Source organism: Pleurodeles waltl, chromosome 3_1 (genome assembly GCF_031143425.1).
Source record: "Pleurodeles waltl isolate 20211129_DDA chromosome 3_1, aPleWal1.hap1.20221129, whole genome shotgun sequence".
Taxonomy (NCBI): Eukaryota; Metazoa; Chordata; class Amphibia; order Caudata; family Salamandridae; genus Pleurodeles; species Pleurodeles waltl.
Genome location: NC_090440.1, coordinates 424,455,034 through 424,479,753, shown reverse-complemented (window position 1 = coordinate 424,479,753; position 24,720 = coordinate 424,455,034). Strand labels below are relative to the sequence as shown.

Here is a 24,720-nt window from a genome sequence, read left to right as displayed (position 1 = left end):
GAAAAAAATGGTGTCACTTGGGCTATTTTGATGATAGTTCCAGGCTTGCTAGCGTGCACCCGTCTCTTCATGATAAAACAGATGCTGAGCATGGCCTGGTTAGTTAAAACCTTTCTCAGTTCAACAGAATAATCGTTCCATTTCTGCAGAGTCTGTTAAGTACTGCCTTGAAAAGATGAATCGTTAGAGTCGAAGCTCTCTTGGAGTCTCTTGCTCTTTTCTTTTGAGTGGATCTCTTTTTTGTAAACACACGTTTTATTTTAATGTTTTCTACATTGCAGGATCTACCTGGACAAAGTACATCAAGGTGCTATAGAAATATGCATTGCTTTACACAGGTGTTAGTGAAGAGAAATGGCCTTTACAAACTGGTCGGAGCCGCGCAGGTCCTAAGCACGCGAGCTTTACCACGCTTATCCCGAACCACGCATGTGCCTGAACCATGAAAATGCGTGGTTAAGGCATCATGTATTTGTGTGGTTCAGACACACAGGAGGGTTTATAGTGGTGCGGGGTAGTTTTTAGAACAGGGTGGGGTATTTTTGTAGGACAGGACATGGTAGCTTTTAGGGTTTAGGACAAGGCGGAGAGTTGGGGTAGTTTTTAGGGCAGGGTAGATTTTAGGGTTTAAGGCGGGGGTTAGGGTAGCTTTTAGGATAGGTTGGGGTAGTTTTTAGGACAGGTTAGGTTTTAGGGTTTGGGGTGGGACGAGGGTGTTGGGTGGGTTGTATCACACAACCATGCATGGTGTTACCAACTATGCCATTACCAAGCATAGTTTTACAAAGAAATTCGTTGTAAAGGTATGCGGGGTAAAGGCATGCGTGGTTAAGACACAGTCTTGGTTCCGACCATGTTGTTAAACCATGCGTGCTTCTGCCATACAGCCAAGGAATCAGAAATGGCCTTTACAATGCGGCCGGAGCCACACTGGCAGTAAGCAGGCAAGCGTTGCCACGCATGTGCCTGAATCACGCAAATGAATGGTTAAGGCACCACACATTTGCATGGTTTAGGCACATAGGAGGAATAGTCAGAAGAGGAACGTAGCGGCCGGTTAAGTGGGACTGGGGCGGGTGGGAGGATTTTTAAGGTAGGTTTTAGAGTTCAGGACGGGGCAGGGTAGTTTTTATGACAGGGTGGGGCAGGTTTTGGGGTTCAGGGCGGGGTGGGTGTCAGGGTCGTTTTTTAGCCATGGCAGGGTAGGTTTTAGGTTGTAGGGCGAAAGGATGGGGTAGTTTTTAGGACAGGGTAGGTTTTAGGGATAAGGGTGGGGGCAGGGGTTGGGGTAGTTTTTTAGGACACAGTAGGTTTTAGGGTTCAGGGAGGTTGGGATAGTTTTTTGGACAGGGTGGGGAAGTTTCTAGAACAGGGTAGATTTTAGGTTTTAAGGCAGGGGGTGGGTTAGTTTTACAGGGCAGGGTAGGTTTTAGGACAGGGCAGGGTAGCTTTTAGGGTGGAGTGGGGGAGCCGGGTAGATTTTAGAACACTGTGGGGTAGTTTTTAGGACAAGGTAGCTCTTAGGGTTTATTCTAGGGGCAGAGGGGTCGGGGTAGCTTTTAGGACGGGGCAGGGCAGCTTTTAGGACGGGGCAGGGCAGCTTTTAGGGTTTAGGGCGGGGCAGAGTGGTCGGGGTAGTTTTTACGACTGAGCGGGATAGGTTTTAAGGTTCAGGGCGGGGTCGTTTTTAGGACAGGTTGGGGTAGTGTTTAGGGCAAAGAAAGGTTTAGGGCAGGGCGGGGGGTTAGGGTCATTTTTAGGACAGGGCTTGGTAGGTTTTAGGACCGGGCATAGCAGCTTTTAGGGTTTAGAATGGGGGTGGGGTAGTTTTTAGGACAGGGCAAGGTAGGTTTTAGGGTGGGGGTTTGGGGTAGTGTTTAATACAGGGTGGGGAAGTTTTTAGGACAGAATATGTTCTAGGGTTTAGGGCGGGGCAGGGGGTCAGGAGGGTTGTATCACACCACCATGGATGGCGTTACCAAAAATGCATTTACTAAGCATGCTTTTACAATGAAATTAGTTGTAAAGGCATGCGTGGTTAAGACGCAGTAGCGGTTCTAACCGCGTTAAGCCATGCGTGGTTCTGCCATGCATGGTTCTGTCATACAACCGTTAGTGAAGTTATAACAAAATATCAATCAATAACTCAAAGCCAAGCATCAGCCGCTGTGTGAACCTTTTACTATCAATTCCTTTCTAGTACTCCATTTTCCTATGCTTAGGTTGAACCTGAATCTTAATGTTTTGTGTTGGGTATGATAGAAAGGTTTCTGACACATGTTCAGATGTTGGAATCTTCTGTATGGAGCTCTTTAAACTGTCATACTCCTCTGGGTCAGAGCCAACTCCATCTGTTCATATGAAAAACCTGAGTGAACTGGAGTGATAATTGACCTGGCACTCTTGTTAGTGCTTCAAGAAATGTCTGCTACAATAAGAGACTGGTCCCACCTATGGGTGGTGAGAAAAGTGTTCCCTTATATGGTCTGTCCTGAGGGTTAGAGCTGTTTTCCTCTCATATACTCCTTTTTTAATTATGTTAGTGGGGTGTTGTCGGGATTTACATAACTTAATTGAATACTGCAGCATTCCCGCTGATGGACCTACATGTCAAGGGCCATGTCTTGTCAGCCATGTCTTGTCAGCATCTCATGCTTTGCTGTAGCCGCTAGTGATCCAGTGCATTGAATTTAAAGTTCTTTGTATTACTCATCATCTTGTGCCGCAGTCAGATGGTCTCCTAAAACCTCATCATTCTTGGCACATTCTATACAGAATCCTAATTAACTAAGGCTATTTGCAGTAAAAAAGCAATAGCCCTACTGTATAAAGGTCTTACATGGATATTGGTATTCGTTTCCAAGCCCTCTACTCTGTTCTCAGCTAAGTGACATAGATCAACCATAAAATATTGTTGATGGAGACCCCTTTTGTGATAAATGTCCTTAGAATTAGTATGCAGGTGGTTTTACAAGCCTTTGCGCAGGACCCATGCTAAAACCAGACATAAAGTGACAGCGCTAAAGAGAATAATGGTTCCTTCAAAGTTACTAGAGCTGAGCATGTTGTAAGCAGGAAATGGCCACATCTTGCAATTTCATTTCGCAAAACATTTAAAATAAGAGACAAAAGAATGATGACATGCGGGATGTCGATAATTAAAAAACCTAAAAAGTGAACATATTCCATGCTTTATCAAGCTTCATTATAATAATATAGCCGTGATAAAGATTACAAAAATGTCCCTAATTGAATGATTTGCATGGATGTATGAAACCTTACCTAGTAGTCGCTCACCACGTTTGAGAGAAAGTGCAGCTGTTGGCAAATTAGGCTCCATGCCTTACTTCAGCTGCCAAACAGTACTATAATCAGAAACATGGTAGAGTTTTTCTCCAGGGAACGTGAGTATGATAAGACTTCGTGGATCAATTAGGCCCTTTCTGGGCCAGTTAGTGTTAGACCTGGCATCCTTGACGTGTTATACCCCTAACCTTTTGCCTTCTACCCTTCTATTTTATGACTTTGTTTTTGCTGGCTTTAGGACTCTGCGCCATTCACTACTTCTAACAAATGCTTGTGCTCTCTCCTTAAAACATGTTAGGACTGGATTATACCCAACTGATGTATTTAATTTACATGTACGCCCCTAGTAAAGTGGCGCTACCTGTGCCCAGGGCCTGAAAATGTTGTGCCGCAGCGCGAGCCGAACATTCGGCCCGGGCTGCAGCACGGAGACACACCGCACCCCCAGTCTATCGTGCAGCATACGAGGCCCCAAATTGGGCATGGGGCCTTGTTTCTTCATAGCACAGCATGCATTCGGGCGTGTCTAACCCTCCCCCACTCACCTGCTATTGTTTTCCTTTTCTTTCTGTCGCCCTCATTTGTGCCTCCCTTTGTTTTTCCTTCTTTCCCATTATTCCCCTCTCTTCCCAGCATGCTTTGGTTCCCTACTCTCTATGGCTCCTTGTCCATTACTTTCTATGTATTTTTCCCTATCTAATATGGTGTCCTTGCACTTCCTGTTGGTCGCTTCCTGTTTTTGGGTATTTAAGGGCTGTGATTCTTTCCCTCCTTGCGCTGCAACACTTTCTGTTAGGATGGTGTCTTCGCTCCTTCTTCCTTGTGTCAGATACTGTTTCACGTCTGTTCCAGTTTTTTCCTGTTCTTTTTTGATCTTATATTTACTTATTGATTTTTGCTCCTGTTCCAGGAAATTTCCTTTTTGGAGTTTTTTTTTCCCCTTTTTAGGGTTTTTTCCCTCTGGCACTACTTCTGAAGGACACAGCCTGCCTTTGGCGTTCCTATCGCCTGCAGCACCATGGCTACCAGAAAGAGTCGCCCCGACCTGGGCCAAGACTGAACATTCAGGAACAAGAACCTCGCCACTCGTTCAGCGGACTTCAGGTTCAAGCAACGCATAAGTCATGACAGAAAATGAAATACTAGCACCCCACGAAGCACATCATGCTAGCACCCTGGGAAGCAATTTTATAATGGGTGTCTTTAATGTTTATCCCTGTAGTGGTGTTTGCCATGCTTACATTATGGAGGAACTCCTACCTTTGGTTCGCTTTGAGCACACACAAGCAGGTTTAACAACCTGTTTTGCAGGTTAAATCTACTTAGCTCTTACAACTTCTTTAGCAAGGATGAATTTGCTATCCTTCCAGTGACATTCATAGGGACAAATTGTACCACTACTATTTACTAGACTGTTGTGTCTGGGGCTCTGTTTTCTTTAATTGAAAGTATGAAAGTGTTACCAATGGTTAATAGTGATCATTATAGTGTTTGTCTCTATCTTTATCATCAGGGGAGAGATTTTATAGACCCTATCATTAAGGGTCCGAAGGCAAACGTTGAAACAAATAGTAGAAGAAGAATAAAATGGACAGGCGTGGTCCCTGAAAAATGTTTGAAGTTCTTACTTCTCAAATGTCATTCTGATTTTGACACCTTAGTGAATCAACATCTGGTGTCACGATTAGGGATGCTTTTGGGAACATAACTAAACAACTAAACCTCTATTGACTAAGGCTCTGGCAGTGCCCATGTCCAGCTTCCCAAGATGGTTTGACAGGGCCTGGTCCAGAGTTAGTAGAAATCTGCAGTTGGTGCTGAATAGTCGACTTAGTGACAGAGATATAGTAACTGCTAGTAGGAGAGCATATAAGAACTCCTTAAAGCTGAGACAATCTGAATTAAAAACTGCATCTTGGGACAAGTTTATTTGCCTACACCATGAGAAATAGGTCTAATTTCTGGAAAGTTATTAACATTCCCTTTATGAAAAACTCACATAGTGAAGTCCTAGATCCACATATTTCCCTGCAGGTGTGGGTCTCCCACTTTATGAAGATTTATAGTAGCTATCCCTTAGTTGCCAGCACTCCACCTCATATAGAGACCCCTGCCCATTCTTAATCCTTAGGAGGTGCATTTGGCAATTACCCAGTTAACAAAAAATAAGGTGCCTGGACCTGACAGCATACCCTCTGATCTGTATGTATATAGCGCTCTCTGAATTATGGGCTCCTTTACTCACGAAGCAGTAGCTGGGAGTATACCTCCAACTTGGTCGACATCGATAATCGTATCTGTTTTTAAAAGAGGTGATAAGGCTGTTCCTCACTGCTAGCGACACAACTCTTTCATAGACACTGTGGGGAAGGTCATAGGTAGAACCCTTTTAAATAGACTTAGCAGCTTGGTTGAAGGCCTGGGGTGGTTGCTCCGATATCCAGTATGGAGTTAGCCCCGGTCTTGGCACAACTGATCAAGGCTTAAATCTCCTTCTCTTGGTCAGTAGGTACACCGTGGCAGGGACCCGGTCGCTTCATCCTGTTTTCATGGATCTCACCTAGGCTTACGACTGAGTAAACAGATCTAAACTTTGGTCTGTTTTAACCCAGACAGGTATTATCCCGGAACTAGTTTTATTTCCGAGGGCCTTATATAGTGATATGAAGCCCATCGTCCGAAATCATCCGGACAGAAGCTGCTTATACGGGTTTGTCATACTGAGGGGGCTGCGTTAGGGTTGCATACTGCCATCTTTTCTGTTTACCTATATGTCAGTCACTTAGTTCAACCCCTATTAAGGTGTAGATCAGACTGCCCTAGAATTTGTGTCGACGCAATCGCTGCTCTCTTGTTTGCAGACAATGCGGTCCTTATTTCCAGGACCGCGTTTGGGCTGCAATATCTTGTGGACACATTTGTATCCTTCATGGAAAAACTAGACCTTTCAACCAACTTTAGTAAATATATTGTGATGGTTGCAGGGCAAAAAAAGACAAGAAACACAAGATTTAGGACTAATGACAACAAGCTCTTTAAAGTTGGCTCTTTCCCCTTCTTAGGGGTAGTATTTGATAATGGCTGTTCCTGGAACCATCCAATTGAGGCCAGAGTAACTTTTGCAGCCGAACAACCACAGCAATTTTTAGCTTTGCAAAGCGTTTGGGGATGTCGTCGATTGGTACAACCGTTAAGCTGTACAACGGCAAGTGGATTTCTGCTGTGGTATATGGTAGCGACATGTGGGGTTATAGAGACACTACTGCTGTACAAGTGGCCGAAAACCATTTCTGTAGGAGGCTCCTGGGTGTACCGCAGAGCACACCTGCTTACGTGTCCTACCAAGAATTAGGGCTACCTTACGCCGCTTGACCTTTTCTGAAATGATTGACCATCTGGACACACCCAGAATGTCATCTAAATAAGGTGTTTCTACGAACCTGTTTGAAAATGGATAACTGTGCAGCTATTGGATGGCTAAAATTTGTTAAGGAGTGTTGTAGATTGTTTGTGAAAAGAGAGGTTTTCAACAACCCTGAGTCAATTGTTATTAAAGACCTCATTTGAACCAAAATACATTTCAAATTATGGAAGGATACACTCAGAGAGGAGGCAGATCTAATGAAACCAACAGTTAGAAATTACTTCTCTTTGAAATCCTCTCCCCATTGTGAACCATATTTGTTCTCAGTCACAAATGATTTTCTACGTAGGCTGTTAACGCGGTTTAGTTTCGATTTGATAAGTAACCTTTGTGGCTGGGGAGGGGAGTTTCGTAATTGGGGTCCCTGCAGTTGCAATTACTTATCTCCGCAGGACGACCTGCATTTTTTAATGTTCTGTGAGTTTTATGAACGACCATTTAAGGCTTTTTTTCTTCCACTTCCTAAAATCTGGGTTTTAATCAGGTTCTCCCAGCAATACAATATTTGAAAATTTTGCACAGTGACTAAATTAAATTCTTGATTGTGTGTTTTTTATCAGCTTCAGTGAATAGTCATTGAATTTCTTGCCACAACCCAAGGTCTAGCTAGTTGAAGATTTATAAAGGCCATCCATTTTAGAGGTAGAACTTAGCACTTTATCCTGGTCTGCACTACTCGCCCCTGGGTTTATTTATATGTTGTACACTGTAAAACTAAAAGTATCCCCTTTTGTGCTTACCTGAAAGCTTAGTGGACTCGTTGAAGTTTTTGTTCTTGGGTTTGAGAAACGTTATTGTTTTTATGAGCAGTAGGAGCTTGTTTGTGTTTTTATTTTTCTAATATGTACCTGTGCATTTCTTTTTGGATATATATATATACATAATTTGTTGTTCTTTTTTGTTTTTTCTTAAAATCTAATAAACATTTATGACTGACTGAAATACTTCTAATGGACCTACAGCACTGATTGTGCCACCTACTTAATATCACTTTCAACATTTCTCTGGCCTTTCTTTGCATCCTGTGTGTCTGCTTTGTAAACTAACATTTCGACCTGGCAAAATAAACCTTTTTCCAAGCCCAAACCTTTCTTTACAATGCAGAAGGCAGCCCTTAGGTAGGCCCTGACCAGCCCAGAGGGCAGGGTGCTGTGTATTCAAAAGGTAGACCATGTACTTTCAAGATTTAAATGTCTTGGTAATGAAAAACATGGATTACCTCTCCTTTTGGATAACATTGTAGTTACAGTATTTTATTTAATAAGCTGTAATTGCCCAACGGGAGCAGTTAAACAGTTCATTTTTGGTGTCTTTGGAGTTGTAATGAACAATCCTAACTTATGGTGGTCGGATTTTATATTGCAATTTTTAAAATGCCATTGTTAGAAAATTGGTATTTTCCTGCCTTAGCCATTTAGTGTTTGCAGGCAGTCTCTGGGTCACATGACTGGGGGTATTGTAGAATTGGGCTTTGTGTATTCCTCCTAGACAGCCACATATAGTAGGGAGCTTAGGTGTGCCTGGATGGGCCATAACTGGCAGGATGAGAGGGAGGAGCTGGGCACAGCCTCACTTACACCTGAATAGGCTGTGACCTGTCACCACACAAAGAGCTGCCTATCCTCTGTAGTCAGTCCGGAGCCAGGACCAGAAAGGCAGGGAACCTGTACACTTCAAAGGCCTGCCTCTAGAAGCTTCTCACCATTCCAAAGACAGAACTGGGTATAAATACTGGACCTCAGTCACCAACTCTTCAGTACACTTCTGGACCTGTTGATACTTTTCCAGGAAGGAGGACTGCTGTGCTCCTGAAAAGGACTGCCACTCTGCTGGACTTCTTACATGAAGGGGCTGCTGCCCTGCCCTGCTGTGCTGACCTGCCTGCTGCTCTGCTGCCTGGGTGAGAAGGACTGGACCTGCATCTCTTGAACCCAGAAACCCAGAGTGACTCCAAGGGTTAGTTGGCGGGTCTCCTGATCTGAAGCCTCAGGGACATAGCAGGCTTCAAACAACCCTGCACTTGGACTCTGCCATCTATGAATCTACCCTGCCATGTGGTTCCTCCCCAGTCCTGACTCCTTGTAATTGGGCCTAAAGTGCCTGCCAGCCGCTGTGGATCTAGTGGAACCAATGCATCTCCTCTGCTGTGTGGCACAACCCCAAGCAGAAATGACGCATCGCCGCCGTTGCGTGGATTGGGCCCATCGCAAAGAACCACATCACAGGTGCATCCCGCAAACTCTCCGGAAATGCACTATAACACTGCTGTTCAGTGTCACAGTGCAGCCCTCTAGGAAGCTGGCTCTTTATATAATGCACTAAAATGAAGTACACTGTGCAGAGAGTCCAGTGGATCCACAGTTGGCTTTGCAGAGGCAAAAGTAGATAGGACTAATGCTCTATTTTGTGGTAGTGTGGCCGAGCAGTTAGGCTTTTCAGAGGGTAGTGCTGAACATTTGTTGTATTCACAGAGGCAATACATGAGGCACACACTCAAAGAATAAGTCTGAGACCAATTTAGTAAAATACCAATTCTTTATATGTATATTTCAAACCCAAGAACTTTGTAATCAGGTAAGTAGACCTTTAAGCATAAATACTTTGCAGTTTGAGTAATCAACACAGTGCAATTTTCAGAGTTCTCTCAATATTATTCTGTGGAGGGAAACTATGTTCAGCAAACTCAGGGTTAGCAATGACTTACGAGGTAGAGCTCAGGGAGCAAAGGTAAGTACTGGGCACTGATTAGAACCACGCCAACAGGTCACACCAGGCAGCACTTGGGCGGCCAGGTGCAGTGGTGCAGTAAAGCATTGGGTGCCCAGTGGTTCTCTATGGGAGTTGGACTTCGTGACAAACAGGCTGCAGGCTCTGGCTAGAAAGCCAGTCAGGGACAGCAAGCAGGTAGGTAGCAGACTTGGGGTGCTTGGTGACGTAGGTGCACCTTTGGTCCTCTTCTCCTGTGCCCAGGGGCGACAGATGCAGGGGTGTCTTTAAGCGTTTGGTTTCATTGTCAGGGAGCACTCATGGTCAAAGGGTCCTGTGTGTTGAGGCTGCAGGTGTCGTCGGGGAGTCCAGCAGGGGTGGACCCAGGGTGGACTCAAGCTCAGGGGAGGCGGGGGACGTTGTTGGCACCAGTGACCCACCTCAGATGAGGTTAGGGACAACGGGTGCAGTAGTTGCCTGAGGGGTTGGGTTTCCTCTCACCACTAGGCTGCAGGAGAGGGTGGGGGCTGCGTGCAGAACTTGCAGGCAACTTGGATGAGTCCAAGAGGGGTGAAACCTGAGTGGACTCGGACTCTAGACAGTGGGGGAACTGGGCTGGTACGATTGGTTGACTTCTCCTTGGGTCATGGTCGTCGGGTGCAGAGTTCACTTCGGGTGTCGGGTCCTGCTGTTCCAGGGACTGCAGAGTCCTTTCTTAAAACCTTGTTGCAGAGGAGTTCCTCCTGGGTTTCTTGGAGGCTCAGCTGCAGGACGAGCCATGTTCTGGGCAGAGTCCATTGAGGTCAGCAGGCAGGCCAGAGGGGATGGTTCCAAGTCAGCTGCTTCTTCTTTTCCTCTTCTGCAGGGGGCGACTGTTCTTTGCCCTTTGTTTCATAGGTCGTCGGGATCTGAGTTCTAGGGCTCAGGGATTCCACCTAAATACTCATTTTCAGAGTGTTACAAGGAGGTCCAGGTAGAAGCCAATGGGCTGCCCACCTTTAGGGTGACTACACCCTTTCTATGACCACTTCCACTGGAAAGTGGGCCTAACTCTTACCCTAGTGGCCTAATATCTTAAAAAGTAGTGTGCACTTCAGCTCGTCTACTTCAGTGGTGGGACTGGCATGAAGTGGACACACCTCCTAATCTGCCTAATTTTCCTCCCGCCTGTGCTGTTGCCAAAAGTGGGTGCAGGACAGGGGGGGTCTGTCATCTCCACCATCTGGAGAGACCTGGATTACATTACATAGGCGGCTAGACCTTTGAAGCTTCCCCCCTTGGAATGTCCATCCTGCCTTGGTGAGGTGATAACACCTCTGCCCAGTGCAGGCTTTTGTCTCAGGCCCTCGGGAGCGCTGGCTCTCAACTAGTAGCTGGTAGGTTTTCAGGGGGCACCTATTGGCTGTCCCCTGTGTTAATTTATTAATAAATCCATCATTGGGATCAGTGAGTGTTTATTTTTCTGAGATGCTTGATCCCAAACATCCAAGGATTCAGAGAAACCATCTTGTAGCTGGGACACTCGTAATGACCAGCGTCCAGCACATGCATTTAAAATGGTCTCCCTGTTAACTTACTATGGCTTAGAAGCAACTGAAACATAGCAGGGACATATCTGTTCATGCATAAATGCCCTCACATGTGCTGTGATGCACCCTGTCTTAAGAGTGAGTTACACCTGGCACTGGCAGTGATAGAGGTCCTGGCACACAGGGGTGTGTGACAGTTTGTATTTTCAATTTAGCCTGCACCAACACACATGGAATCTGCAATGGCAGCACTGTGTGGGTTTGGTGATGTGTCCTTTGGGGTGGCACAACTGGTGCTCTGGCCCTCAGAGGCCTTATTTAGTACCCCAAGCCCTAGGTACCAGGGGTACCATTTACTAGGGACTTCCAGTGGATGCTAAAGAGTACGCCAGTTGTGCAAAACAACTGTGCAATTTTGAGGAACGAGATCTGGCACTAAGGACCTGGTTAGCAGGGACCCAGTGCACTAACAGTCGAAGCCACATCAGAAACCAGGCAAAATTTGGGGCTAACCATGCTAAAAAGGGTGCTTTCCTCCAGGCCCTAAGATGGTATTGGTAAAATTGGTGTATATTATTGAATCACCCATGAAGTGAATGATGAAAGTTCACAATCAAAGGCGGCTAATGTATAAAAAGTGTGGCTCTGTATATTTAAAAATTGTGCACTGACAATGAAAGAAGGACTAAAAACTAGTTTCAGTGTATAATCTGTGCTAGAGTTTTCCATGAACTGTCCAAGGAGTGCCTAAGTATTTATCCTACATCTCTTCCTGAGAAAATGCTAGAACAATAATTTAAAATTATGTTCTGCCTAATTTTCAAAATCTGATTTAAGGGTAAAAATCTTAGTTTGGTATCTTTAGTGGAAAAGTAACTTTATAACAATGTACTCCTAGGCTGAAACAGAACTGCCTCAAAGCTAGTTCTCGCATCACATCTCCAGAAATGAAATATACATCCTTACCTAGAAGAGTTAATGACTCTGGCTCAGAAGACCATTAGCCTGCCTCTAAGGTCAGGAAGAAATGAGTGTTGGTAACTTTTGGCCACTTAACAGGGATTAGCTATCTCAGAAGGGTTCAAGACAGCTGGCAAAACAAAGGCAGCCCTAACACTTATTCTTTTGATTTAGAGATGCAAAGGAGGACTTTTCTTTTTTATATCCAATACCCTCCTATATAACCTTACTCTATCCAGAGTGGGAGTGAGAAGACGTTCAGACCATTTCAGGTGGGAGGAGAGCTCATCTAAATAGCTGAAAAGAGGCCTGCCTGTAGACATAGGTGTTCTGCCATTTTGAAACAAACAGGGATGCCTGGGTAATTTTACAGCAATGTGAAGAGGAAGTGCAGAAAAAGGAGATGGGCAGAGGGCAAAAACATGTAGTCAGGTTTGGGTAGAGAAAATGATCCATTTACTGGCTTGTGCACAGGATAAATCTGGCACCTAAACTGCCACCACCTGAGAACATTTTTGGACCTGAAAAGACTACAACTGAGTGAGAAATCCTGGCTGGTAAAATATGTCTCCTTCTGATGGAGAGGAGAACTCAAGGACTCCTGACTTCTGCTGGCAGCCAGGCTTGGAACCGATTTCTAAGTGTCAAGTAGTTGGCCTCCTCTTTGCCTGCTTTAGCGTTAACAAAAAGCAGAAAAACTCCACTCTGCAAGAGTGCCCTGTCCTAAAATAAAACCTTGGTCCAGAGCGAATTGGCAAATCTGCCCGACTGGCAATCATCCTAAGCAGCCACAAAATCCAGCTTTGTCCTGCTCAGAGCTTTCGGCACCAAAATAAAGAACATTTAAAGGAGCTCATCTGTGCTTTATCTGACTTTGAGGCACTCTTGCAACCCTCAGCCTTGGACCCTGCCTTATTGAATGATTTTGGCTTCCACTTCAAATTAAGCCAGAATGTAAAAGCTCTGCCAGGGACAGCTTGCTTAGTGTATCCGACCTTCGCTGCATTACAGTTGGCCTGAAATCACACATATTGAACTGGAAACTTTTAAAAATTATTTTCTAATATTTCTCTAATATTTTTGGGTGATTTGTGCCTTAAAACTTAAAATAATTATATCTCCTGTTCCCTTATCTAACTTTGATGATGTTGGTATTTTTTTGCTCATTCAATATTGCTGTATTTTTATGAACTTTATTTTTTTGTTTTCTTGACTTTAAAATTGTTGGTACTTATTGAACTTAACACACTTTTCTGATAAAGACTTCCAAGACTTCCAATCACAGATTCCTCACCTCAGAATATTCCCCAGGTGTCAGACTGGATCCAGATAATCTTGAGCAGTACACCTGTATGCCTGTAGGCGGTGTTGTTTGACTGCTCATCAGTTGTGACGACGTTGTTCCCATATAGGCACCACTCCAGCATGCTGATATCAGTTACTTTCTTTCAGTGCCAACAGTGCGTATCTGGAGAACTACCTTGGTCTTTTTTTGACCACCTTTTTCAACCTTTTTGTCAATATTTTGGAGCTATTGCTCCAAGTGTGCCAGGGACTTATCCCGTACAAAACCTATGGGTTTAAACCTTGCATGGAATGCCATAGGCAGATCTGTGTCTGATCTCCACTTGGTATGGCTCTGGTGCCTGGAGTCGAGTCATGACTCCATGGCCTGCGCCGAGTGCAAGGCGATGAACCCCAAGGCTATTTGCGAGCAGGCGAAGCTCCTGGCGGCTTTACAGAAGAAGACTTTGTACCATTCTCAGTCCTGTTCCTGAGACAGATCTCAGGGCCATTCTCAGTTTTCACGTTTTCATGGACGATCCTCTTTGTGATTCAAGACCTCTTCCTTCAAGTCAGGTAAGGCAAATAAAAACAAATAAGTTGAAGTGCTTTTCAGCTTCTCTGTCCAAACACTTTACTTCCAGGCCCCTCTCCAGCACTCCACCTGTGGACCTGGCATCAGGATCCACTTTGCGCTGGCCTTGATTTCCTAGAACCGAAGAAATGAAATCTGAATTAAGAGTTCTACGACGCCATGCATACCATCCTTGGGCCACCGACTCCCTCTGGCACACCTTCAGGCCCCAGGGAGCCACAAGTTGCTCTGGCTGGTTTACCGCTAGCGGGTCCGCCCCTGACACCAGATGGGCCCTCTGGATCCCCTCCCACCGGATCCAGATTGAGCCTATCATCACCCCTGGCTCTAAGCCGTTGCCATTAGATATCACTGCCAGTGCCGTCTCGGCCGTACCAACCCTAGTCTTTTCACCACTTGATAGCCCCTTCCTCCATGAAGGTGGAGATGAGGAGCAAGGGTTTGGTTCTATGGAGAAGGAACCTGATCCAGCTGAAAATGTGTATGATGAGCTGGGTTGATGCCAGTGGTTAGGACTCTTTCCAAGACTCTGGCATGCTTTCTCCTCTAGGTCCGGTTTTGGAGGAGGGCACATCCTGTACCACTGTGATTGCAGGGCCACAGAGTTCCTTGACCTGCAGCTGTCAGCAGTCAAGGTCAATGTCTTGTTTGAGGTGCTTCACTCAGGAGCAAGTTCAACTGATCCCTTGCTTTAATGAAGCCACTACTGATGTCCATCTGAGGGCCTGGGCTAAATTTGCTCAGGAGGTCTTATCCACTGCATAGTTTCCAACGGCATCTTCCCGGTCCAATAGACCCAACCTTCTTCTCCCAGCACCCTTCCCTTGAGAACCTGGGGAGGGCCACAGCATCCTCAACCAAGCCCTTGTGGGTGACTGGGATGCAGCAGAGTTCGCCAGCAAGTGCGGGCTGGACTTGACAGACTCCCAAAGCAGAGCCATGGTTTCTACAGTAGGGCAGTGATGTCATTCCTGGCTGCAGTCTGCTGGGTTCTTGAGGGATGTCCAGGCATCATTTATTGACATGCCCTTTGATGGCTCCTGCCTATTTAGTGATAAAGTTGACACAGCGCTCCAGTGCTTTTCAGGGAGCAGGGTGACCCCCAAAGCTCTTGGGCTTTCTCTAATTGCCTGAACCCAGGAGCAGTTATTCCCCCCCCCCACCCTTGGACGTGGTCGTGGCACTTATGGTTACCCACTATATCAGCCGTACCCACCAGTACAACAACCTGCCAATCCTTTTGTTGATGGGTCCACGGATCTCATAAAGGACGTGGGAGCCAGGCCCAGCGAGATGTCCAGTTCCCCACCCCTCTGCCAGGCACAGCCTCTAAGCCTCTTAAGTACACTCTCCATCCATCACACCCATCCCTTCGGTAGCAGGATCTGGCACCACCTGCTCCAGGGGTCTGCAATTACTTTTGACAAGTGGGTGCCTTAGATTGTGTGGAAGGGGTACACCCTCCCATTTGTGGGCAGCTCTCTGCCTTTTCCACCCACCAGAATGGGTGACAGAGGATAAACTCTTCTTGCTCCACCAGGAAGTGCAAGATCGTTTGGCCAAAGGAGTAATTGAGAAGGTGCCTGTGCCATAGGTAGGTTGTGGCTGCTACTTCCACTACTTTTTGGTGCCAAAAAAGGATGTAGAACATGGTACTATCCTAGATCTATACCCTCTCCATGCCTTTCTGTAGAAAGAGAAATTCAAAATGCTCATTCTGAGTCATATCTTGTTTGGCCTAGACCCTGGAGACTAGATAGTAGCATTGGATTTGCTGGACTCTTATTTTTACTTCCCCATCTTGCAAGCCTACAGAGGTTACTTGCAGTTCACGTTGAGCAACAAGCATTTTCAGTTTTCTGTTCCCCCTCTGGCCTCACCAGCGAATCCCCCCTATGTTCACAAACATTCGGGTGGTGGTTGCAGCTCATCTTCAAAGGTTGTGGGTTTCCAGTCTTCCCCTACCTCTATGAATGGCTGCTGGGGGGCGGCTCACCCCAGGAAGCGTTCATCCCCCGCCAGACTACAGTAAACTTTTTGCAGTATATGGGGTTCACTCTCAACAGGCCAAGGTCACACCTGACTCCTTCTCAGATGCTTCTTTTCATCTGAGCCATTCTGGATACAGTGGAGTTCCGAGACTACCCTCCAGAGCGGAAAATCCAGGATATTTGGGCTATGATCCCTGTTTGAAGTCCTTGAATGGTGAATCTGACTCTGAGGCTGTTGGGCCTTAGGGCCTCCTGCATCCTGCTGGTAAAGCATTCCCGATGGCATTTGTAGACTCTGCAGCACAGTCTGAAGTCCCAGTTGGCACAGCACAAGGGTAGCTTCTCTGACCTGGTCCAGATTTTGAAGAAGACTGCAAAAGATCTGCCCTGGTGGCTGATGAACTGCAATTGGCTCAGTGGCAAACTCCTTTGTCTTCCCCACCCAGAACTGACAGTGGTGGCAAATGCTTCCCTTCTGAGTTGAGGTGGAGATCAGAGAACTCCTCCAGTGGAATCTCAGCTCCATATCAATTTCGTAGAGCTGAGAGAAATTTACTTGGCATTGAAAGCCTTCTTTCCATCCATGGGAGAGAGGCTGGCTTAGGTGTTCACGGATAACACCACCACTGTGTGGCATCGCAACAAACATGGGGTGGTTGGGGTTATGGACTGGAGGCCCTGCGCTTCTCTACGTGTCTGGACCTCCAGATGATGATCCTGTTTGTAGAGCACCTCGTAGGGTCACTGAACGTCAGGGTGGATGAACTTAGCCATTGATGCTTTGCGGATCACGAATGGCGACTGCATCTAGAGATAGCACGAGGTCTCTTCCAAGAATGGGGAGAATCTTGTCTCAATCTGTTCGCCACTGCCGAGAACGTGCAATATCAGCACTTCTACATGTTGGAGTTTCCAAAGTGACTCTGGCTCAGAGATGCATTCCATTTAGATTGGAAATCTGCTGATACCACTCCTACCCCGAGTTCTCAGTAATATCACGACTGGTCGGCTCCAAGTAGTCCTAGTGTATCCAGACTGGGCACGAAAAATATGAGATCTTGAAGTCCTGAGCTTGAGTATTAGTCCTCAAATCAGGCTGTCCCTTCAGGAGGATCTCCTGTTGCAGCATCAGAGGAGGGTCCTGCATCTGGACATGTGCATGCTTTACCTTCATGCATGGAGATTGAGCAGCAGCAGTTGAGAGTTTTCAGCCTTCCTCCCAAGGTCCGTATTGTCATCCTGCCAGCTATGCGTCCCTCTATCAAAATGGTATAGGTTTTCTGTTGGGATAAGTTTTTGGCCTGGTGCTCCTCACATCATGTGGACTCCCTTTCTGCATTTGTTTTATCTTTTGCCCAGTATTGCCTTGCCCTGGGCACTGTTAAGGGTTACTTGTCAGCCATTTCAGCTTTCCTGCGGATACCGTACCAACCTTCCCTGTTCAAGTCACCTGTTGTGTCTTGTTTCCTGAATAGTTTACATCACTTATTACCGCCCACCCTCTCTGTGATTTCCTAATGGGACCTCCATCTGGTCCTCATGTTTCTGATGTGTTTCTCTTTGAGCCACTACTCAGCTCTCCTTTGTAACTCTTGGCTCCCAAAAAGGACACTTTGATGGCCATTACATCAGCTAGGAGGGTCAGTGGGCTTCGAGCTGTCGCTTCACCCTCTTCACATGGGCTTATTCACTGGCAAACTAGTCATTCAGTCTCATGCTCCTTCTTGTCGAAGGTTGTCACCCCCTTCCATGTCAGCCAGAGTATCATTCTGCCTACGCTTTCTGCCCTGTTCCATTCCTCCGAGGAGTATTGATTCTATCGCCTTTCACTTTACATTTATCGCACATAATACCATCTGATGGATAACCAGCTTGTCAATGCGTTCACTGCAGCGTAAAATACAAGGCTGTGCAGAAGCAGACCATCTCTTAATGGATTGTGCTCTGCATTTAGATCTGCTGTGCACTAGATAAAAAGCAGGGACCTGAGGGATGCGGGCTATTCCACAAGGGCCAAGGCCACTACTTCTAGTTTGGCAAGCGGGATACCTGTCCTGGACATCTGCCAAGCTACTATGTGAGTGTCCCTCCACATGTTCGCAAAGCGCTACTGCTTGGACAGTCAGGTCCGTCGAGTTGGGCATTTTGCTTGGTCGTTCCTCCAGGACTTTTTATTTTGAACCAGTTCACCTACCCACTTCTGAAGGGTATTGTTTGGGCATCTATTCTAAGGAGAGGAATCAGCAGTTAGTAGTCTCTATAAAAAAAACAAGTAACTTACCTTTGGTAATATTGTGATACTCTACCAAACTGCAGATTCCTCTCCTAGCCTCCTATCCTCCCTGCTCTGCGAGCTGTCCTCTTCATTCAGGAAAGATCCAGTTGGATTCTGCAAAAACTTTGTGGGTTATTACAACTTTGGAGGAGGTGTTAATCCGTCCCAAATGTGACGGATATACCACCAGCCGTATTATGAGTTCCATAGAATATAATGGACTCGTAATACGGCTGGTGGTATATCCGTCACTTTACCGTCACTTTTGGGACGGATTAACACCTCCTCCAAAGTTGTAATAACCCCCTTTGTTTTTTACGCGCCTTTGCATGCCACTTCGGACGCGAAGCTGAACAACGCAACCTACTAATGTGCAGAGGTACTGCTCAAGATTTTCTGGATCAAGTCTGACACCTGGGGAATATTATAAGGTGAGGAATCTGCTGTTAGATAGAGTCTCTACCAAAATGTAAGTAACTTGTTCTTCTTTGGATTGCCTGCTTCTTCTTCCTCAGTTACCAGGGGCTGAGCAGAGATTATGCAAGAACTGTGTTTTGATTTTACCAGATTGTATTTGATAAATTGGCAGAGGTCACCTCTTCTCAAATTAATATTTCAGTTTCTGACATAGAGTATGTGTGAGTAATGGAAGAGTGTGAATCTGTGTAGTTACTATCCCTGCTATTTTGTTTTTAGTTGTGCCTGGGTATACCGTAATTTTGATAATTTTCCAAATTGAGGAAAGTCAGCTTGACGAAATGCAGCTGACAAAACTACATGTCAGAAAAATGCCAACATTATAAAATGCCTTTGATATAAAAATAGTATGTTTTGGGGGAAAAGGCGTATGTCATCAAGAGAAAGGTAAGAGGTGAGAGTGTATATGAAAACATTGATTTGGTAGGAGAAAAAGTAATAAAGTAAAATTAAAAAAGGAGGAAAGAGAGACGTATGGGTATTGAAGAAAGGGAAAGAGTTGAGGGGGTAAGGGGGGATCCCCCTCTAAACAACAGAAAAGGAAGACACTTTTTAAAAAAAAAAAATGTTTTTCTTCAGCTTGATTTCGTCACTAATGGAGAAAAAGTTGTCAAAAAAGGTTCGACGAAAAAATGCATCAAAACCACTTACAACCCTTATGTCTGTATTAGTACAAACATTTTCACCTTTTATAAATGTATATTTACTGTAAACATGTGACTAATCTGAACACTATGGGGGTTATTCCAACTTTGGAGGAGGTGTTAATCCGTCCCAAAAGTGACGGAAAAGTGATAGATTTACCACCAGCCGTATTACGAGTCAATTATATCCTATGGAACTCGTAATACGGCTGGTGGTATATCCGTCACTTTACCATCACTTTTGGGACGGATTAACACCTCCTCCAAAATTGGAATAACCCCCAATGTGTTTTATGCATCCTAATCTCTTCTCAATAGATGTACGTTGCAAATGTTATATTAACTTTTCATCATGAATTTATAAAACATTTTTTGGGAGGAACAAATAGTCTCAAGTTAATGTTTTGTTGCCATTCTTAAATATCTAAATGTATTTTAATGTGTAATACTTACTTACCAGCAATGTTACACTAAGAACAATATTAATAGGGTCAAATATTTAAACAATTGTACCCAGAATACTGGAAGCCACACTCTTTATGTCCACTAATTCATCGGTGTATGAAACGTATGTTTCAGCCATGTTTATTGCCCACAGCATCCTTCGATTTGGAGAGACAGACCCTGATGGGGCCGTTCCAGTTGAGCTCCATACTGATTTGTTTCATCGCAAATTTTAGCATGTGCCCAGGACGTCAACAAGTGTGAACCTGGAAAGTTTGCTCTTTTTGTCTTGTTTTGGCCTGGAAGGAGCTGATACTCTAACCTTGCTGGCTCTTTTCAGATGCAGAACCGAAGCCTGATCTGGTGTGGCCTTGTGCATCGCCCATCTCATGCTCAGCTGTCTCCGCCTGCTCTGGTTACCTAGCCTTGGGATTTGAAGATGGAGCTATTACAGTATGGGAAATTAAGTATTCAGGTGACTTTATTTTATCGGTACTATTGTTTTCTGTACACCCAACCAAAACGTCTTTACAACATCATGGAATCATCTGCTTGGATTAAGGTCTAGCGAATAGATATTTTCAAGTCCTGATTGTGTACAGTAAAACATTTTTAAGTGTAGTGACATACATTACAACTTTACAATAACTAAAAACTTAAAAATATGAGTTATTCGAGCACACTTGAAGAGGCTACAAATTTTCTTTTTCACCAGATAGAGTTTTGCTTATTGGGTTTTAGCACTAACAAACGTATGCATCATCCTATTTTCTCGATCCTGTAAGTCTGTTCTTGTTAAACGTTTTGGAGGTGGTGTTTTGCAAGAGAGCAACCATCGTTTGATGTTCTGCATTTAAACAAAACTATATGAATATATAATAATGACTTCTTAAGATCTAAAAGCATCATTAAAATGCTGGGTCTGATAAGCTATGGTGACAGAGTGCCCTTGTGTGATTTATATTGGAAGTAAAATGTGTATTTGTTTCATTTAATTGTTTTGGCATCATAGAAGAATATATAAGAGCGATTCGGGAAGGCATTTATGAGGATGTGAGGTAGTACTCCTGTAGTAATTCACATATTCATAATGCTTTGGTGAATCTGCCACATAAATCAAAACACGATAAGGCTACAGAATTGGACAGACCTGGGTTTTAGATTAAATCACATTTTACAAAGGTATTTTTTTCAAGTTAAAACATTTTGAAATAGACTGTGCTGTTCCAATTTTTTATTTTTTTACACCTCTGTATTTCTGCCCAGCCAGAAACCTATTCAGATGCTACACCGTGGCAATAGGACTTCGGTATAGTGCAAGCAATCATATATTGAAATCAAATCACACCAGTATGTTGAAGCAGAAAAGTGCAAATGTGACATATTTCGCGGGTCCTTAACTGGGGGAACCAAAAATCTCAGGTTAAATAACTCAGGAAAAATAAAATTGATAAAACAAATAACAGAAAAGGAACATGTAAGTAATAGGGATTAGGTCAATGAAAAGACTTAAAATTAATTAAATATAGGCATAGGTTTAAAATAATATGAGTGTAGGACAGTAGGGGAATCTTCTTGCTAAATAAATTAATTGAAAGCATAGGAAAGGAACAAATAATTAAAAGTTAAAAGGATAAATGGGGTGACAGTAGAGATGAAAGGAGAGAGAGGACACAGAGAGTCACTCACTTAAATACAGGCAAGTATTCAGATAAATACAAAAGTTGGGAATTCAGAGATAAAATTGGAGATTTTAATGAAAACCCAAAGATGTAGGACTCCAACATTAATATCTCCAAGATTAATTACTCGAGGTTAATCTTGAAGTTGTTTTTGACCCCAAAACGAATTAATGAAACCCGTAATGTAGTGAGGATGTGCTGCTACTCTGATAGAAAACAGCAAACTGCTCATAAGGGGTAGTGGTAGAAGAAAATCCAAGTGAATCCTTATGTATGAAAAGCAAAACTGAATTAGTCAGAGGTTCCTTTATTTTTGTCTCCTCCAAAGTTTCAAATGTGGAGTTCAGTAGTGTCTAATGCAATTTGATTCAGTGATTATTGTTCGACTTTGCCCTTTCTGCAGGGTCATCCCCCAAACCTTTTGCCTTCACCCCTCCTGTTTTCATAATTTCGTTTTTGTTGGCATTAAAACTCTCTGCACTTTACCACTGTTAGCCAGTGCTAAAATGCTAGTGCCATGTACCTAAAACATGGTAACATTTACTTACACCTCATTGGCGTATTTATGTTATCTATAAGTCCCTAGTACATGGTACTGCATTTACCCAGGACCTGTAAATTAAATGCTACAAGTGAGCCTACAACACTCATTGTTCCACACACTTAAGTAGCACTTCCCAGGCCTGCCAAAATGTACAAGTACATGTCATTCCTTTTACATTTTTACGTTTAAATATTTGACATAGCACCCTGCCCTATAGGCTACCTAGGGCCTACCTTTGGGGTGACTTACATGTAATAAAAGGGGAGTTTAAGGCTTGGCAAGTAGTTTTAAATGGCAGTTCAAAGTGTCAGTGAAACTGCACACACAGGCCTTGCAATGGCAGGTCTGAGACATGGTTAAGGGACTACTTATGTAGGAGGCAGTAACAGTGCTGCAGACCCACTAGTAGCATTTAATCTACAGGCTCTGGGCACATATAGTGTACTTTACTAGGTACTTATAGGTAAACTAAATATGGCAATTGAGTAGGAGCCAATGTTAACCATGTTTAGGGGAAAGAGTACAAGCATGTTAGCACTGGTCAACAGTGGCAAAGTGTGCAGAGTTCTAAAACCAGCAAAAACGAGATCAGAAAAATGGAGGGAGGCAGCCAAAAAGTTGGAGCATACTAAGGCTGTCAGGTTTAACATCTGGCCTTCTGCATGAGCTAAATGGACATAACAAGCTCCAGAGACCTTGAACCCTGCACTTGGTCTCTGTTGGAATGAGTCCTAACCCCCAACTGGTACCCAACCTCCTCACCCTGAGTTCTTGGCCCTTGCTAGTGGTGTTAGAAATGCTGCCCAGCCTAACCCTAAAAGTTAGGATTTAGAAACGTTTTCACCAAAAAGTGCCAGAAGACCAGGACCTTCTAGCCATCTGATCCGCACAAGGTACATAAATGGTCGGCTTAACTTCATGGTAGCTCCTGGTACGTTCTACAGAGCAAATCCTGTTCAGCCGGGCCTCTCAGCAATGGTAGCTTGCCTTATGGAACGCTCTTTGGCTTTGTCCCTGCTGGAGGTGTTTTCACCTTCCAAAACATTGTCCAAATTTGAAGGTAAATATCTTCACCAGGCTCAAGGGGGACAGGCTCCCCATCAATGATGACAACTTTCTTGCCCTGGAAATACAGCTTTTCCTCTCTGAGCTTTTTTCTGCCATAGTCAACAGTTTCACAGAGACCGCGTCCAGTGCTCTCAAGCGACGACGATGATTCCTCCTCGGATGCACCCTGCTGCCTTGCCCCGCTGAACTCTACCTTCTTAAAAATCATAACTCGGGCTCTAGTGATTGGATGTAATTAGTTTTTGTGTCATTTTATTTATTACTACCCTACTCAACCCACTTTCTTACACTTATATTGCACTTCCTGTCAAAATGTTATGGTTTGGTGTGAAATACTACAATTGTGCTGATGACACAGGTTAAAATTGAATGAGCAAATTGACTGTGTGGAAAAAAATCACCATCTACTCAAGAAAATTTGTTATGAAGCATTTTATAAAACCACAATGACTATAGAGAGCCCTCCAGTATTTAAGTTGATAAAGGGTAAATACAGGTGCCAAAAGCTCTGCTCAAAAGCCTATGGCCGGCGCTATTTATTGTCAGCGCACTAAATACCTAGGCTGCTCACTCTTGCAGGTTACTGCTTTCTCCCATTGTGATGGTTTTTCCATCTTTTTCGTCCTCCAACTTTCCACTTTGTGTGTTTTTCCCTCTCAATAAATGTTTGATGAGGACAAATAAGTACTGAGCTCCAAACTTTAGTGCTAGTGGGCTCCACCGGCTCACCTTAACCATTGGAGCCCTCAGCACACAGCATGTCCCAAAACTTTCCGAATACACTGATGATTGCATTCTTATATACTTCCAAGAGACTACCTGTGATCATACACAGCCATTCAGTGCCATACCACAGCCAACTGATTATGCAATAAACTGGTGCAACAGTTGCTGATCATGCACTAATCACACTTTAGTTCAAACTGCATTGGTGGATTGCAAATTAGGCAGTCTACATGTAGCATAGCAAAAGCATGTTTTCCACATATAGTTACTATGTTACATGTGTGAGCATGTCACCATTTCGATCAAATTCTAGTAAAGGCTATCTGAACTCTTGTCGTAGGATTGCTTATTGAAAAAGCCTGTACTCCTAAAAGGCAATTCAATCTGCTTCCCCATTTCTTACTGCAAGAACTATTTTAACCCAAGTCTCATCTTGCATCTATCCTAAGACAGCTATTTGCAGCAAGCAAGTGATGCAACATGTTCCAGTCCTCGATCTACACCACATCTGCTCCTCCACAGCAAGCACCCATACTCTTGGGCCTTTTCCTTAGTTAGCGCCATAATTAGTCACCTCCCATGATTACATCTTTGCCCAATGCTCTGATCTGCTTGTTAAGAGTGATGGACCAGGTGTCATCTTTGGACCCTCAAGCAACTAATACGGCTTAGCAATGTTAACCTGCGCCATTGTCTAGAGAGAAGGATCTTTCCTTTTCTTGGCGTCCATCAGAGTGTAGTCTTTACTAGCAATGAAGTCATCAAGATCCAGGTATTCATAAAACGGGCTTTTCTGGACTCCTCTTATTTTCAGTTCAGCTGTTTCTAGAGAATAAATAACATAGCTGCCAGATCACTTCTTCAGCTGTTAAGCTGGGGCATGTCGTTCTTTACTTTTCTCTCATTACTAGTGATATACAGTGTTCTGCTTAATGCCTTCAAAGAGCAATCCAGAACAAGGGCCTCTGCATTTTGTGTAATAAGCCCCCTTAAAATAATAACATACAAGCTTTTTGTCTAGCTCGGAGGGTTTAGGTAATATTTGATTGAATCAAGAGCACATGA

The 24,720-nt window shown here is 44.2% G+C and overlaps 1 protein-coding gene across 4 annotated transcripts in view; it reads left to right on the top strand.

The window, feature by feature from the left end:
• The window catches only part of WDR93 (WD repeat domain 93), a 360,263-nt gene that overhangs the window by 190,526 nt on the left and 145,017 nt on the right, over positions 1 to 24,720 (top strand). For all 4 annotated transcript variants that reach the window (XM_069222687.1, XM_069222684.1, XM_069222685.1 and 1 more), the window contains exon 12: positions 19,976 to 20,110. In XM_069222687.1, the coding sequence (XP_069078788.1) occupies positions 19,976 to 20,110 (135 nt within the window). The remainder of the gene's footprint in view (positions 1 to 19,975; positions 20,111 to 24,720) is intronic.